The 18,086-nt window shown below is 33.8% G+C and overlaps 1 protein-coding gene across 6 annotated transcripts in view; it reads right to left on the bottom strand.

Moving 5' to 3' along the window:
• Positions 1-18,086, bottom strand: part of UBR5 (ubiquitin protein ligase E3 component n-recognin 5) — a 160,305-nt gene that overhangs the window by 88,874 nt on the left and 53,345 nt on the right. For 2 of the 6 annotated variants that reach the window (XM_074200773.1, XM_074200772.1), the window contains exons 2-10: positions 17,641-17,685; positions 17,270-17,351; positions 16,664-16,740; positions 15,797-15,916; positions 6,773-6,829; positions 5,562-5,751; positions 4,881-5,040; positions 4,394-4,543; positions 2,410-2,621 (exon numbers count right to left, since the gene is read on the bottom strand). In XM_074200773.1, the coding sequence (XP_074056874.1) occupies positions 2,410-2,621; positions 4,394-4,543; positions 4,881-5,040; positions 5,562-5,751; positions 6,773-6,829; positions 15,797-15,916; positions 16,664-16,740; positions 17,270-17,351; positions 17,641-17,685 (1,093 nt within the window). The remainder of the gene's footprint in view (positions 1-2,409; positions 2,622-4,393; positions 4,544-4,880; positions 5,041-5,561; positions 5,752-6,772; positions 6,830-15,796; positions 15,917-16,663; positions 16,741-17,269; positions 17,352-17,640; positions 17,686-18,086) is intronic. The other 4 variants (XM_074200775.1, XM_074200777.1, XM_074200776.1 and 1 more) reach the window with 4 other exon arrangements.

Consider the following 18,086-nt stretch of genomic DNA (forward strand, 5'->3'; position numbering starts at 1 on the left):
CTTATCTTGACAAAAAACTTCACCTCTCCCTTTGCCTTCCCTCACAAAACTCTATTCTTTTTCCACATTGTGAACTCTAGGTTCTGTACCCCTTAACTCTCTAATAGGTCATCTCCCTTGTACTAGTTACTTCTCCCTCTTCTTCCCGTTCTGTGGTAAACCAGTTGAACTCTCGATAAGTCTTCCTTTCTTGAATCCCTAGTCCTCAAATCATATTGCAAATTATACCCAGTCAAGGTTCGGCTCTTGAAAATTCTCACCATTTTGTTGCCTTCTCTCCTATACACAAAAACTTCTGACTGGTTCTCTACAGACAAAAACTCAACTTTTAACTGGGCTTTCACTGCAGCTAGATAATCCTATTATAACTCCCTTATCAATTCATTATCCTATTTTCTACAGTGGCTTTCCAAACCTTTTCATCCTTCTTCAAATGTCCCATGGCTTCCCTCCCCATTGAATAAGTTGAGAACCCTAATTTTCTTATATTATTATTGAACCCATTCACCATGAAATCCCTCTTTTCCCCCCTCTTCTATTTATCTCCTATCACTCACATGTCTTCTACAATAATCTCCTTCACCTTATGTGATGTAGTGGCATTATTCCTTACCAAGGCTCACCTCTCTACTTGCTCAAGTGCTATCATTCCTTCTCATCTCTTCAAACAGATTGCCTCCTTTGTCATCATTACAATGTAATTTATTTTTCAATCTTACCCTTACTTCTTCCCTGACTACAAATATGCCCATATCTCCTCTTTGCTGAAAAGAAAAAATCATCTCTCTGTTCTTTGTAGCTAAACTCCTCAAAAAAGTATATAAAATAGGGCCCTGCTCTTTACCTCCTCTAAAAATTTTACAATCTGTCTTATGACCTTATCATTCCACCAAAATGTCTCACTTCAATGTTATTAATGATCTCTTAGTTAACAAATACAATTCTATTCTTGATCCTCATTCTCCTTGATCTCTCCACAAAAGAGGTGGGGAATCGCTTTTCTGCCAAGGGCCATTTGGATATTTATAATGTCATTTGCAGGCTATATTTAGTAACACATTTCATTAATTCATCCCTAAAAAGTACCATGATTTATTGAATTTCAAGTCCTGCCTGTGATTTCCTTAGCAACACCAGACGAATACAGCTGCCCTGCAGCTTTATAGCCTCTCACACCACTGATGACTATACTACTTCTCACTAACTTGCATACACTTCTCTTTCCTGGTTTTCCTACCACCTATTTGATCTCTCCCTCTCAGTCTCCTTTGCTACATACTGGTCCCTGTTGATACACATCCTCTAACTAGAGGATCCCTCAGGATGCTGGTGCTGTCCAGGACCACCTTCTCTTCCCATCTTATCTTTCTGCTGACCTCTAATCTTAGATCCTCAACTACCTTCCCAACATCTCAAACTAGATGTTTAGTAGACACCTAAAAATTCACAATGTTCAAAACAGAACGCATGATCATTTTCTCTGAATCCTCCCCCACCTCCTACCTTTATTATTATGGTAATGGGCAACTTTGGTTCTTCAGGTTCACAACCAAGGAATTATCTCTCACCCTTCATAACTAAGCTGTTACCAAATCCAGGTGATTTTCCAGCTTTAAAACATTTCTCAAATACTACTATGACACTCAATCCAGACTTGGCTATCACTTCTAAATTATTTCAACATTCAAGTGTTGCAATAAACAGTACCTGGTGGGTTTTCTGCCTAGGTCAAGTCTCCTTATACCAATTCTTCCTTTAACCACAAAATTTATTTTCTGCTACTCAATAACTAGAAGTTTGCTAAAACCTCCATGATCAAAACCAAAATCTTTTGATATTCAAAGTTCTATATAACCTAGCTGATCTCTTCTTATACCTTACTGACCCCCTCCACAACATACTTTTTCAATCTAATTACTGGCCTCCACTATTCCACAAACAAGACACTCATCTCTCAGAGGGCATTGTTGCTGGTATTTTCCCCATAACTGAATTTCTCTCCCGCTTCATTTCAGCTTCCTGACTGCCTTTAAGTTCCAACAAAAATTTCATCTTCTACAAGCTTTTGCAAATATCTCTTAATTAGAATGCCTTCCCTCAATAAGTTCTTCCTATTTTTTTCTTTTCAAAGAAGGCTTTGTACATAATAGTTTGATTGTTGTCTCTCCCATTAGACTCCATGAGGGCAGAAAGTCTTAACTTCTTTTTGTATCTCAAGTGCTTAGCACAAACACAGGAGCTTAATAAATGTTGATTGATAAATGCACACAAAATGAAGATGTCACACAAATGTGTAGAAAAAAAATTTTACATCAGGTCTCACTCATTTTTACGATATATTTAAAACCAAGCAGAAAAGTTTTCAGAAAAATCAATGGAACATAGGGAAAACCAGAGAAATGTCAATACCTTATCCGGCCACCACTGCAAATCTTCTCCTAGAGATACTGGGCTTTGTACAGGTGTGTTCTTCTTATCCAAATTTGGTTCTCCTTCCTTGCTTGTAGAGCCCCTTTCATTATCAAATGAGGCTCCATCAAGCCACCTTCGCTCACGCAAACGTAAAACGGATTCACGTTCACGCAACAGCTCAGAGTCTCTCTCTAAGGGAAGAAGGAGAACTGGTATGCAATTGGGTCACACCAGTGGGATAAAAGTAAGCCACTCTCTAGTAAAGACCCTTCAGGATGCAACTAACAGCAGTTTATCTGACAAAAATTTAAAATAGATTTAGGTCTCAGAAGTCTGACATGCAACATTCAAAGTATTAACCCCTTTTCAAGTAAATGTACCAAAAGCTGCTATAAGATGCAAAGTAAAAATTCTGGTAGGGCACAATTGTTTCAGCCAACGAACTTATGGGTTTTAAAAAAAAACACATACAAGGCTTTTTGATTGGCTTTTCCTAAAAATTAAGATTCAAAGATTGTGAATACATTATACTAAGAAATTTTATTAAAATCTTTTCAGTCTAATGGCAAACTTGCCTAATAAAAACTTCAACTTCTGTTAGCTATATTTATGCAAGCCAAAAAAGAGTGTTTATTAGAGAGTCTCTAGTAATAAAATACAGCTGACAAAAAAATCTAGTCTGAAAAAGCTAAGACAAAACAAATTACATAAAACTTATATAAAGCTTTGATAATCCAACCCCTTTTAAAAGTAATTATAGGACCAAATTTATAAATTTTAAAAAGAATTTTAAATATTTTTAATAATCAAGATTTAATTAATCAATCAAGAAGATTAATTTAATGGTTCATATTAAAAAGTTCCAAACAGCCAAACAAGTTTGTAAAAGGATCCTTGTAGGATAGAGTTCCTTACCAAAATGCTTCCCCTCCAATGGGCCTACAAACTGTCTAAAGCCAGTACTCTGCAGTTCGCTCATGCAGATATTTTTTAAATGAGGTAATCAAAACTAACTTTCCAGAGTCAATATGCATGGAAAATAAGGATTAGAAACAATTCGAAGTAACATCTTATAAATAAACCTTAGAAAAGGGAAAAAAAGGAGGATTTAGAAGGTCAAATGTTGAACATCTGAACATGCACATGATATACATTAGCCATTATGTATATGCTGACTAAAACCAAATATTACATATTGATATCACACATATCAATTCAACATCATTTTCCCTAATTTAAAAAAAAAGTATTTTTTAAAGCCACGGGCCTTTTTATAATAAGGATATTGGCTTATCAAAATGTGACCAATAATTCCTGAATTTTGACTCAAACAGGTAAACATGCTTTCTGGTACTGTGCTGGCATTGAAATAAAAATGAAGAGAAAAGAATTATATTAAATCAAAATACAGAGGTTGGATTAACAATTTAAAACTACATTGATCAGTTCTGTATAGGAAGACTTAGAACAATCCCAAAACAGTATTTTAATAGCAGTTTATCATTTATAAACTGTTAATATTTAATATAATTCTGAGAATAGTCTTTCATGGTTCTAAATTTACTTTCCAGTTCTCTCTTCCATGATACTGGAATAATGATACATGATAATGGAATAATTATGCAAATCTAAGAACCATAGTAAAGGGCTTTCTGAATGCTGCATGTCATTGTAAAATGGAATTTGATTTTTAATTCATAACTAGTATTTCTAATAAAAACAAAATTATGCAATTAAAACTTGATTAGGTATAAATCACAAACAATCCTAGATTATAGACCACAAAATCATTAACAATATTATTGTGGCTCTTCAAAGAAAAGTGAGAACCACCTACCTGTTTTGTCCCCAGAATTCCATGCAAATGCTAGTCAACAGCAATTCAATTTGTGGTAATTAGAAAAAATTAAAAGGAAACTATCATGCAATCTATCACTAAAGTTCTATAATGCTGAACAGAAAGAGAAAAGTGCAAAATTACCTCGAGATGAGCCTAGCCTGGAAAGTGATGAACGACGAAAAGAAGGGTAACCAAAGTAGCTAATGTCTTCTGAAAACATAGCATCAGCATCAATAATAACACTTGGGTGTGCAGAATGAATATCAGCATCAAGAAGAGACATAAGATCCTCTATAAGGAGAATAAAAAATTTAAGTCCAATATTCAGTCCATTCAATTAGGTGAATGGATTGATAAATAACAAATTCACAATAGTTTTATGAGTTGTGGAACATTATGCACACATATTTATTTGTTATCAAATAACATACAAGCAATATTCAGGGTTCTTTTTTTTTACTAACACCAAAGTAAAATCCACTAGCAAAAGAAAAACCTCAATGATGCCACCACTATTTTCTCTTCAAAATGAAATTTAAACTATACCACTTCAACAAGATGTTAAAACACCTAAAAAATTCAAGAGAAAAATTTCTGCCTAAGCAAACAATTATGATAATCTACCAACCTCCAGGTAGATATGATTCACTTGCAGTATCATCCCCATCATCTCCATCTTCATCATCACGACTGAGCAAATTATTTACAGCAAGGTTTACATCAAGATTTGTTCGCTGAAGTTCCCGAATAATAACACTTCTAGACTTCCCCTGTAAAACAACTTGGGCCTTGGGAGAAAATATATGAGAAAGAATTGGTCATCCTTCAAGTAATTTTTTAGGTTTTATTCCCCCACCTAAATTGAAGTGAAATATCAAAGAACATTTTGATATATATATAGTAAGAATATAAAGATATTAAACGCAACTATGTAATTCTATTATTTTTCTTTAAAAAGAAAAGTTCAGTATAAATTCCAAATTTGTAGCTACTATTATTCTATGCCATTTTCAATAAAAGCCTTTATTCTGGAGGGGTGGTGGGGAAGAATCATATATTGTTATTACAGAAGAAAAGTAGTCTGGCCTTGAAATCAAGACCTTGCTTTGGATAATAGGTAAATAATCCTGGATAAGTCATTCAACCTCTATATGGCTCAGGCAATTTCCTAGCATTTAATAATAACCAAGTGAAGAGAGTTCCCTATATGATTGAGATTACATTTTTTTTTACCATATTCCCGTATGTTAGACTTAAGTTGCTTTTAACTTACGCTGTACCTAACTACCCTTGAATATAACTAACATACCTGTGAAATTAATTCTTCCGGAATGACGGATGCAGGAATAACAGGCTGGGGTTGACTGCCCAACAGGCCAGATCCTCGATCTCTTCCTGTCCGGATAACTCTGGTCTGTCGTCTTGAGTCTCGAGCTCCAGCAGAGGACCTACCAGAAGATCCTCCTCCACTTCCACCCACTCCTGAACTCCAGCGACTTCTAAATATGTGAAAAATGATTTATACAATCAGTATCTTTTTGGGGGTGAAGTTCTGAAAAATAGAAGACTCACAAATTTCCATTCCTTTGAATTTAAACAAGTTTATTTATCCACATATCAACTTAGGGTTTAATTAGCTTTTTCAGAGAAAACTGATAAAGGGGGGGGGGGTGTATTTGGTATACAATTTGCTTTAATTTTTACAGCTACTGTGTAATGTCTATTTCCAAAAGCAAAACCAGATATAAAGAGGAATAAAGCACTTTCCAAAAAGTTAAAACTTGAAATATTATATATTTCATTTTTAAAAATATAAAGGTAGGTGTTTGAAAAGTGCTTTGTATTAGCAAGACTGGAGAAGGAAATGGCAAACTCCAGTTTATTTGCCTCAAATATCCCAAAATAAGGTCCTGACAGGACTTAATAGACATGAATGAAAAAACAATAACTTAACAAGTTATGCTGAGGTAGTAAAATTCATTTTCCATCTAAATTAAACAAAAATCTCTCAAATGCAAAATTAGTATTCAATTAAATGATCTCATGACTCCAGGTTTCTATAAATTCTTAAAATTAATTTTTTCCACATTTCTGGATTATTTAAACATGACTTCCAGATAACAGCAATTTTTAAAGAGATATGAGAAGTACATAAGGAAATCATGTGAGAGGCTACACTAGAATAAACAAGCTATTGAGATTATATTTCGAGTTTCAGTCTCCTATGCTTTTTCTGCATAAGGGCTAAAACTGAAAAATGTTAGCACTATAATAATTTGGCATATTTTTCTTCCTTTTAATGAGATCCTTCAGAAACAATAAGAAACAGCTAAGTGCTCATTTACCTCAACAGAAATTACTATCCATCTAGACGTGACTTATGGCTGAACAAACAAATCCTTAACACCCTGGAGCCAAGATGGCAATAATTTTTTGCTAGTTCTTAAATAACAATAAAACAATCTAAGGGAGACCATACTCAAAACTTTTTCCAGTTTTGTAGGACATGTTAGAACTTACATTCTATTGGCATTCCCTTCCAGAACCTCCATGCCATGATCACGCATTTGGGGACAACTTGAATAGAAGAGATTATATTTCACATTCACATTGTTATAAACTTTAACTATTACAAAGCTAATGAATGTGAGAGCAAGGATCTGAAACCTTATTTCCTGACTCCACGTTGAGTGCTCTTTTCCATATCAGATCTCCTACAGCTGAATCATCAATATTTTCTTCCTGTTTGTTTAGTCATTTTTCAGTTGTGTCCAATTCTTCGTGACCCCATTTGGGATCTTCTTAGAAGAGATACTGGAGCAGATTTGCCATTTCATTCTCCAGTTCATCTGACAGAGGCAATAGGGTTAAGTGACTTGCCCAGGGTCACACAGCTACTAACTGTCTGAGACCAAATTTAAACTAATTAAAGATGAGTTTTTCTGACTCCAGGCCTATCACCTTGCACCACCTAGTTGCCCATATTTTCTAACTGAGCTTAATTCCTTTCATTGTCCCTTGCTATATATACTACCATTATTTATTTTAATTCAAAAACCAATAAATGGCAACCTCATAATTCAGACAATGAGATGGGATTCTGTGTCTTTTTGTTCTGCTATTTCAATGTGCAAATATTAGCAAAAGCATTTTATTTTCAACGAACAAAAGCAAACCAAATAAAAATTACTGGACGTAGTCTGGGCATAGGCAGAAGGGGAAATCTAATCCAAAAGCAACAAATACATTAACCAAAAGTCTGCCACAAGTCAGTTTTTGGCATTTCAAATTAGGTTGGTTTCAGTTTCCATAAAAATTGCTACTTTGAAAGCATTGCAACTACACTCGCAATAAAACTATCACTTTTAAATTCAAAGTTTACGTAGACATAACTTGGCCTTAAAACTGAGAAACTCTATTTGATAGTCTCCATTTTTGTCACTGATTCTATTCTGAATCACCACAGACATTTTGTAGAACTGCTTAAATCACTTTTCTTTGTCTTGAATTAAGTTCAGAAATTCATAGGTTCAGAAGTTCAGTTTTCTTCTAAGTTTAAATGTTCAGTCTCCCTAAAAACTATTTTAATTAAAAGAAATTTGTTATCTCTATACCACTAGTTTCCTTGACCAATTAGAGTAAATCTTTTATCTATATACTATTACTTATTCTTACAGGTGAATTAATCAAAATTTCCTAGCAACAAGATGGAAGGAGTTGCTAGAGCCACATTCCCAATTTCCACCCATACCTATGATGTTTCAGACTTTGTAACTCATCATGTTTTGCCCAACTATGATGCTGTCTTCTACTTTATTTTTTAGATGCTACTCCTTTGTCTGTAAAGATGCTCTGTCAGTCTTCATTCATGGTCTTTTGGACTGCTGAGGAACTAAAGAACCCTCTTCCTGGTAACTGCTAGTCTTTTGAATAAAGTGAGTTTGGAACTGAATTGTTACTTCACAGTTTACCTTTTCTTAATAAAACCATGAAGATTGCAAAATCTCAACTTTCTGCTACAAATACTTGGTTAGAAATAGGTTTGATCTTTTTCAGTTCTTGATCTCAAATCCTATTGAATGATTGAGTCATGAGGTTAAATGCATTTGTAATGCATATCATTCTGAAAGCGGCTATTACCTGTATGATGATGCTTCAGTTAGTGATTAACTATAGTGCCAGGCAACAAGTATCCAATGAAATAATTGGATGCAGGATGAAAACAACTGACCCAGGTAAGAATCATTTTTTTCATTATAACAAAGACAGCTTTTATCAATGTAACTTGTTCATTCCATTCAACTCATTAAAAACTAAAATAACGTTCATATATGCTAAGAAATAAAGTTTAACAATTTCTGCCAGATTTTGCCCATGATTTTGTCATTACTTTTATGAAACCAGCAGAGTGTTATTGTTGTGTCTGACTCTTCATGGCACTGGACAGCACGGCAAGTTCTTCTGTTCTGAAGGGAAAAATCTTCTGATGTCATGTGCTAAAAGAATACTACACTGTACTAAAGGTCAATTTGTATTTTTGAACATTTATTCAAATATCATAAAATTTCAGAAACAAAACTATCAGCTGATAAGCAATGTTTTAGTGGGAACTAAAAGTTTTTATACAAAACTGTAAGAGTAGCATATTTTAATACAAAAATCACTGTGAGAAAAACCTGTAAAGGATTTATTTTTATTTTTGAATTAGATATGTGATTTAAGATAGCCTGACTAAAGACAGTACAATGAAATATGGAAAAAAATAATCGTTTGGGTGAAGGGCACACAATTAAGGCATCATAAAAAAAAAATTCAAATGGCTTTGGTTTAATGGATTTTACACTGTTAAAGAAAAAAAATGTATTTTGTAGCATCTGGAAAATATGAAAATTGCCTGAATTCGTATTGCATGAAATTCAAGAATTTACACACACACACACACACACACACACACACACACACGTCAAACACAGACATCTCTCTTCCATGAGATTGTGAATGGTCACCAACCAGGGCTACCTGGCTTTTTTTCAGGTTCTATTCCTCTGGAAAAACCATACAATGATCATCTGGCATTTCAACTATATCTGTAGTACATATTAATTTTTCATTGAAAAGTTATTATTGATGGAAATCGAATTCATAAAAGATAATTTTAATCATGTAATTATAGACCACCTTTTGTAATAGAACATTTTATAAATGATAAAGATATTCTATTTCTGGTTATTGAAATCAGTTGTATCTTATCGTATTAGGATAATATTGTTTCTCATAATGCAGAGAATATGAGATTAATTGAAGCTTTCAGTTATAAATCTATGCTCCTATGGCCCTATTTCATTCTTCATAAAAGAATGGAATTTTACTCCATAAAAAGAAAACCATCAACTTCATATTGCATGTACAAATTTAATTTAAGCTGATGCAGCAATGGTTAAGACTTTTCAATCAACTAATTTTATATATACTAACACGTGAGGGTTTAAATTCATGCTTGTCTTGACAATATTAGGAAAATGTACTTTATTTTTCTTATTAACATAGGAATATTTTGATATCTATATTCTGTCCTCAATTTAGATTTCTCCCTTCTTGACTAATGTGTTTGTCAAAAAAGTCCCACATAAAAATTGCTTTGGATAACATTGGACAGAAAAAGAATTGCAATAGGATCAGGCCTTGGGATCAAATTTCCACTCTGGTTAACTCTCCAAACCTTAATGGAATCATTTGATTTTTCTGGGTCTGTTTCCAACTCCACAAAATTGTAATACCCTCACCTGCAATCCATACCTACATTTTAAAATAAAGTTATTTTATTTTCAATCCGAACTCTTTCTCTTACCCCCCCACCTCCCTAAAATAGTAAAAGAAAAACAAAACGCTTGTTACAAACATGCAAACTACTGGGGTGGGGGTAGAGAGAATGATTTTCACATTGGCTATGTTCAAACAATTTTTATTTCTAATTCTTTACTCTATGTCCTTTATGTCTATCAGGAAGTTGGTACCATACTTCATCATTAGTCCTCTGTAATTGTGGTTGGTCATTACACTGTTCAGAATTCTTTCAAACTGCCTGTTTAGAATCTGGACAGCTAGGAGCTGCAGTAGGTCTTAAGTCAGGAATACTCATCTTCTGGAGTTCAAATCCAAACTCAAACCTGTGTGACCCTGGGCAAATAACTTTACTCTGTTTGCCTGTTTCTTCATTTGTAAAATAAATTGAAGAAAGAAACGGCAAGCCATTCTGGTATTTTTATAAAGAAAATACCAAATGGGATCAGGAAGTCAGACATAACTGAACAAGTCCACAATAAAAATTATTCTTTTAGCTGTTTTTTCTGCCTCATTTCCTGTTTTCTGATTTTCTAAAAAAAAAAACCCACAAACATCACCATTTCACCATTAAGTCCTACATCTGAACTTCAAAGTTTCTAGACAGTTCTAGTCTTTTCATCAGGAATGCTTCAGACTTTCTAATTCACTAAAAGTCCACTGTTTCAGCTGTGGCATTATGCTCAGCTTTGCTGGGTGAGTTAATTTCTGTATCTTCTGAAAGCTCCCACTCCTTTTGAGTGGTGGCAATTAAATCCTCAATACTTAAATTCTTTCCTTATGGCTATTTCTATGAGTTGGAAGCTCTAGATTTTGGCTTAGCATATTAGTGGGCATTTTCCAGTTTATGGTTTCTTTAAAATTTGACTAGGGCATTCCTTGTATTTCCTCTTACTCCTATGTTTTGAACAGTTCTGTGAAGGATTTTTGAAATGTCTATTTCTTCAGCCTCCTTCTTCACTTGGAAACTTAATCTTTCAGCACTTCCATAGTGGTCTGATCCAGAATAAAATCAGATTGTCATCATTCCCCTTACCTCACCTCCACCCCAGTCTGGGTTTGTGATTTTCTGACCTGCATTTGGGTATAGCAATAGTAGATGCTGCTAGACTCACTCTCAGTCTGCTGTAAAGTTCTGGTTCGATGAGACAAACTACAAGTTTTCCTTTTGTTTGAGATTCCTGTCTGGTTATTTCTCTGCAAATTTCCTGATAGGCTGGAGACTATTTTTGAGATATGGATGACTAATTCTGAACTTGTTCTCACAAGTACAATCTCTAGGGTCTGAAGCTAGTGGGGGTTTGGAAGCATAAATCCCTTTGGTCAATGCTATCTAAGAAGTAGAACTGGGTCCTGGGCAACAGGCAGCTGCACCCATATCAGGGTCTCTATCCTGCCCTGATCCTCAGGCTCTCCTTGGATGCTAGTATGCTCTACACACAGACGCTCTAAACCAGGGTCCATCTCTCAGACTGATTCCCTAGGTTTACTTCTTGAATTTCCCCAATTTGAATTCAGTCTCTAAGTCTGCCCTTTTGGGGGATGGGGGGGGGGGGGAAGCAGGAGCCAGAGAGTCATTGCACTGCCTCTTCCTAATGTACCATTTTTACTTTAATCTCTCCAATTGTTAAGGTTCACTGAGAATTTAAAATTATATTATTAACCATGAAATGACAAGTCAACTGTTGGCTACTAAATACATTTCCTGAGAACTGAGATCATCAATCTTAAATTTGTATTTCCTGAGCACTTTCCACAGAACAGGCTTAGTGACAATTTGCTAAATTAAAAAAAAAACAAACAAACAGACAGATTTTAATGGGGAAGCAGCAAGATACAGGAAACACAAGGAAAGCACCAGTTACATTGCAAGGCAAAGGGGTTAAGTGGCTTGCCCAAGGCCACACCGTTAGGTAATTATTAAGTGTCTGAGGTTGGATTTGAACTCAGGTACTCCTGAATCCAGGGCTGGTGCTCTATCCATTGCACCTAGCCACCTAGCTGCCCCTATCAGTTACATTCTTAAAGAAACCCTAAACTGGAAAATGCCCACTAGCTAAAGTCCAGAACTTCCAACTCAAAGCAAGATACAGAGTTTTGCGATCTCTGCCGTTACGATAGACTTAGGCAAGTGAACACGTGCACCTCTCTGGCCCTTAGTTTCCCCCCTCCTCTATGAAATGAAGAAGTAAAGATTATATGATCCCTGAGATCCTTACAAATATAAATATTTCTAAATAGCTTTAAGTTTAGAGTATAATCAGCCATTCAGTGTGATCCAGAAGGGAAAAAAAATGAACAGGAACAAATTTTTATTAGGCTTTCATAAAAATAATCCAACAAAACGGCAATTATTCGCAATAAGAGAAGAATCAATATATAAAAGCCACTTGACCTAGTCTTTGAAACGGAAATGCTCTCTGATGCTGCTCTGATGTTGTCTTAACATCTCTCCTATGTCTCTCATATCATCTCTAGGCACAGAATGATAGGAGGTTCAAGTTCTTGACTCAATGAAGATATTCTACTCATTTTTTTGGACCTCAAGACAGGTGTATATGAGCTAAACACTTCTGGGAAGGCCTAATTTATTTTGTTAATATGTATTTATAAGCGTATTGCCTCCACTAAAAAAAATAAAAATAAAATAAAGGCCTCTAGGGCAGAATTAGCTTTGTATACTCAGCACCTAGTACAGAGCCTGACACAAAGTTGACTCTTAAGGAAGCGTTAAGTTGCTTAAGTGATTCATAGGTGGCAGCAGTGATTACTGTTACAATAACAAGGTCAATGGCCAACATTTACACTTTAAAATTATCAAAGCACCTTCTTGAATTTTCCTATTTCAGGTATGTAAAGTGAATTTCCCCAAAGTTACTTATAATCTATACAAAGAGGCAGCTCTGGGTGTTACCATGATTATCAAATGTAGCATAAACAATTTCAACATGTAATAGCATTGTTCTTCTACAAAAGCCAAAGTTTTATAGACCCAAATTAAGTTGCATTTATATGGTGCCTACTATGTGCCAGATACTTTTAGAAATATCAACTTATCTATTATTATTATTTATTATTATTATTATTATTATTATTATTATTATTATTATTAGGTTTTTGCAAGGCAGACAGGGTTAAGTGGCTTGCCCAAGGCCACACGGCTAGGTAATTATTAAGTGTCTGAGACCAGATTTGAACCCGGGTACTCCTGACTCCAAGGCACTCAGTGCTTTATCCACTAACACCACCTAGCCGCCCCTATATCTAACATTATTGATTCTCACAATAACTGACGAGTGCTATTTTACAGACGAAGAAACTAAAGCAACCCCAAACAATTTGCTTAGGGATCACTGAACTACTAAGTGTCTGAAGTTGGATTTGAGCTCAAATCTTCCTGACTCCAGGACCAGTGCTTTACCCAGTGCACCACATTTTGTACAGGTGAATTACCAGCAAAAATAACTACTTTGGATCATAGGATCACAGACTCAGCTCTAGATGGGACTCTAAGGACACAGTAAGATTGTTTCAATAATGCTGTAGACTTTAAAAAAAAAACGAGGCTACAGAGCAAAAGCAAAGAAAAACATAAAATATTTTCACTGGATGATGACAATTTTATTGACAAATTTAGAAAAAAAGAAGAAATGCATGACAGTGAAGAATTACAACATTTACTGTGGATTGTAAGGGAGGCAATATTTTTGAAAAACTTATCTTCCCAAGTGCTTTCATTTCTCCAAAATTAGAACTGTCCTAAGTTGTGGGTGATAGAGATTTTACTTTAAATTTGAATACTGGTTATGATTATATTATTAACCAGTTCCATCCTTTGAAAATAATAAATTCCCCTGAAAACGAGTCTTTCCTTAATAGCATCTAAGAAAAAAGACATTAAGTTTAATTTTATTCAACAAAATTAATAAAATGGGGACAAATGCCATGCTAAGGAGATAAATTTTACAATTTCTGTGCAAAAAAAATTGTGACAATTCATTATCTGCTAGAAATTAAGAAAAATTCTAGTAAAAGGCAATGTCCAAATATTGCTAAAATAAGTTTACATGTACAATATATTTACATGTTTTACCTTCTATCTGTTCCTTATTAAGACTGCTAATAAGAAAACTAAGATTATTTTAAGACTAACATGTTAAACTCAGTTTTACCAAAGCTTACAGAATGCTTTATTCCTCTTAAAAGAGATGTGCATTAAAGAAGTTATTATCCACTTAAGTTAAATTGTATCTAAAAATCATTCAGGATTACTGAGAAAGCAAAAGAATTTAAGTTTAAACTTAAATAAAAGTTTTTCAATAAGACCTGGCAGAATTTAGATCTATTTTGTGTAAGGTACTATACAAAGCTGGAGCTATCATTTATATTAGGTATATTTTTAAAATATACTCAATACTCACTTGTCTTCTATAATTAATTCTAGGTAAAATACAACATTCAATCATATTTTAGTCATCTTTGAATTCATGATTAACGTTATTTTTATACTCACTTTAACCTTTTTAGTCCACAACCTCAGCTTCCAAAATATTTAAGCAATTTTCTTTAATCTACCTAATAATTAAAATCTTATTTCAATCTTATCTGATTCTTAATCAAGATCTTTTTCTCCTGTATTATTCCTGATTTATTAAATTTCTTATGACCTTGTATTTCTGATGACTTCCACTGATTTCATCCGCTGATGAAAGCTATTAAATATCTTTTTTTTTTTAAGTTTTTGCAAGGCAATGGGGTTAAGTGGCTTGCTCAAGGCCACACAGCTAGGTAATTATTAAGTGCCTGAGGCCGGATTTGAACTCAGGTACTCCTGACTCCAGGGCCAGTGCTCTATCCACTGCACCACCTAACCACCCCAATATATCTTAAAATATTTGAGAATTTTTTCAGTTTTTAAAAAGATTCAGAAAAAATTTTAAGTTTTTAAAATGTTCATACACATTTTTTCAGGGACTTACTCAACAAATCTGCTTTATTATTTGGATAGTTTTGCCTATCATCAAGGAAACATGTTTCAAATGAAAATGATCTGACAGAGAAAGCTTTGTGTGTAGACATACTGCTAATATAATAAAAAATAATGTTGGTTTAAATGACAGGTAAGATATTAGAATAAAAAATAAAAAGAGGGAGCTACTATTTGACACTTAAAAACTAAATTGTATTTAAGACAGACGGTTAGAGTGAATCTGTTAAAGGAAAAAGAACAAAAGTAAAAATTTTCTTTATTTGTAGTTCAAATTATGCAAAAAGCAGAATATAAGCTGTAGAATTTTAGAATGTTCTATTAACTGATCCAAAAAAGTCTATAAGACTTGGTTAATGATTGGCTTGATTTTCATATTAAAAACTTAAAATGTGGGCACATGTATCTTATCATTATGCCTTAAAAATCAAGTCAGATACTGATCCTTTTTGAAAACCTATTAATACTGATGATAATATTGAACAGCCTGATTAATACCAATTCTATGTATACTGTCAGTTTCTATCTAAATAGTCTAGAATAATTAAACAAAAAAATCACTTTCTACATCTATTCAATAAATTTCCTCAATCCTAGCTAGACTAGTACTGACTATAAGTGTGGTTTATACATGTGGTTAAACAGTTTATATGTGTGTAGACACATACAAGACTATGATACAAACAAATTGCAGCCTCAATCCTATCAAAACTTACCCAAGGGTGTTGCCTGCCAGTCTGCCCAGAGTTTCAGAACCAGACAGAAACCATGGGGAGTCACTAGTCCTGCCTGGCCTGGATGTCCTTCCTGCCCCTGAGCCACTGCTCAACTTTGAACTGAAAACAAAAAATGGTACATCAGTCACAAAACAATCCCAAATGGGTTAGGAACAAAACCCGGAATCCCAGGTTTCAATTCTCAAGGACTTTTTCTGGTAACATACCAGCTTAAGCAACACCCTTGGGGAATATTTCATGCTAATCTAACTAAAATTACTAAAACTTGAACTTGAAATTAGAAGACATTTCTCACATGTTTTATTCACATTAGCAATTCATTCTGTTCTTACTGTAAAAATTTTCAACAATATAAATACAAATAAATGTTAAACAACATTTAAGGTTAATTGTCTGATATTAAATAACATTCAAGAAATCACCCACCAATTTTTAAACCCCCCAATTTCAGGACCACTTAAGCAGTCTAACTTGTCAAATCAATTCTATTATCTGCTGTTATAAGCATTAAAGCAAAATTTTAATGTGACCTGTTATAAAGTCAATCCAGTCAAAATAGACTCATACCAAAGGGGAAAAAAAATGTTTATTTTAGAATCTATTAAAAAAAACTTCAAAGCATTCCTCTTGGGCAGTTATTCTGAATAAATTCAAGTGATTATTGGCTGATTTTATTATGCTAGATGCAAAACTAATAAACAAATTGTTGGAAATGAAAAATATAATTAAACTATATCTTGTTAAAATATAAAGCTTTACTTTTCATTATAGGGACAACAAAATAGATTTAAAAATAAGTTACCCAAATATAAGCATATAATAAGTAGAAAAGATATATAACCTTACCCATCATTATTATCAGGTTTACCCAATTCCAATCTGTCTGGCTGCACTGAAAAACCAATCCTGCAGACTCTACCATCCTAAAATTGAGACAAAAAATTAAATGTTCAAAACAGAAGTGTCAATATATAAGTATTCTGGGGTGTCTAGGTGGAGCAGTAGATAGAGCACTGGCCCTAGATTCAGGAGTACCTGAGTTCAAATCTGGTCTGAAACACTTAAAAATTACCTAGCTGTGTGAACCTGGGCAAGCCATTTAACCCCATTTGCCTAGCCAACATTTACATATATATGTATATATGTATGTATGTATTCCTTCAATAAGCATTCATATAGCCCTATCCTCCCAAACTTGGGAAAATATTCAACTTATCTAGACACCAGTTTACCTACCTATAAAATCAGGTGCCAGAATCATATCTCTAATCCCTTTTCTAGCTCTAAAAATTTGCAATTCTTTAAGTGGGAAAAGTATGACAAGTAATAATGAAGAACCCAAGACAAACTTATACTTACTACACAGTTATGATTTTTGCTAGGTAACATGGAGATATTAACTAAATATATGGATTATTTTTAATACTTTTTACTTAACAGATTAATATTTACCTCAAGAAGAAATGCAGCATGATTTGGTCCCACCACACACTGTTTAATAGTAGCCTGTTCCAATACATTCAATGGAGGATGACTGAAAATTTTAGAGAAAATATGATATTTAATAAATTTTAAGCTGGGGGAAGGAAGAATATATATTAGAAAAAGTAAAAGTCTACAATTGGCTGTGAAAATTGAAATCAAATGACCCAACTTGTAAGATCAATGCCTATATAACAAATGTCATAATTGATAGTTAAAACTTGAATTGGTATCACATGAACTTAACAGAACATGAAATAAGTAATCTAGAAAGAATAATACTGTGGCTTTTTTTTACGTAAAAGAGAAAGTATTTTTCTAGATATAAAAAAGGAACTTACCTGTTTAAATTATATTTGTTCAGTTTCTCTGACACTTCCCGTAACCTGGTAGAAACAAACTTCTATAATGAATATGTCAAATAAAAAACTTATTACATGAAAACAGTAGAATACTTCCATCTGACAGGTAGTTTATCCATTATTCCAATGACACCCAGTATGGTAAAACAAACAAGATTCATTCTTCTATCATTATAGATAAAACTTTTTATCAAATCCTACCACTAATCCTTCAGCAGCAATACATGTCAGGCCAATTAGTTCACCCTAACAACTAAAGGTGTTTTTCCCTAGGTATACCTGTCATAAGATTTAGAAAGGAATGCAAAGCAACAGGAAGTTATAAAGATTTTTGAGAAACAAATCTGCTCAAGAACAAGGATCAAATTTAGGGTTCTGATTTAGGACAGTTTACCAAGTTTATGGTTGTGAACAAGATGATACTT

This window comes from Macrotis lagotis, chromosome X (assembly GCF_037893015.1).
Source record: "Macrotis lagotis isolate mMagLag1 chromosome X, bilby.v1.9.chrom.fasta, whole genome shotgun sequence".
Taxonomy (NCBI): Eukaryota; Metazoa; Chordata; class Mammalia; order Peramelemorphia; family Peramelidae; genus Macrotis; species Macrotis lagotis.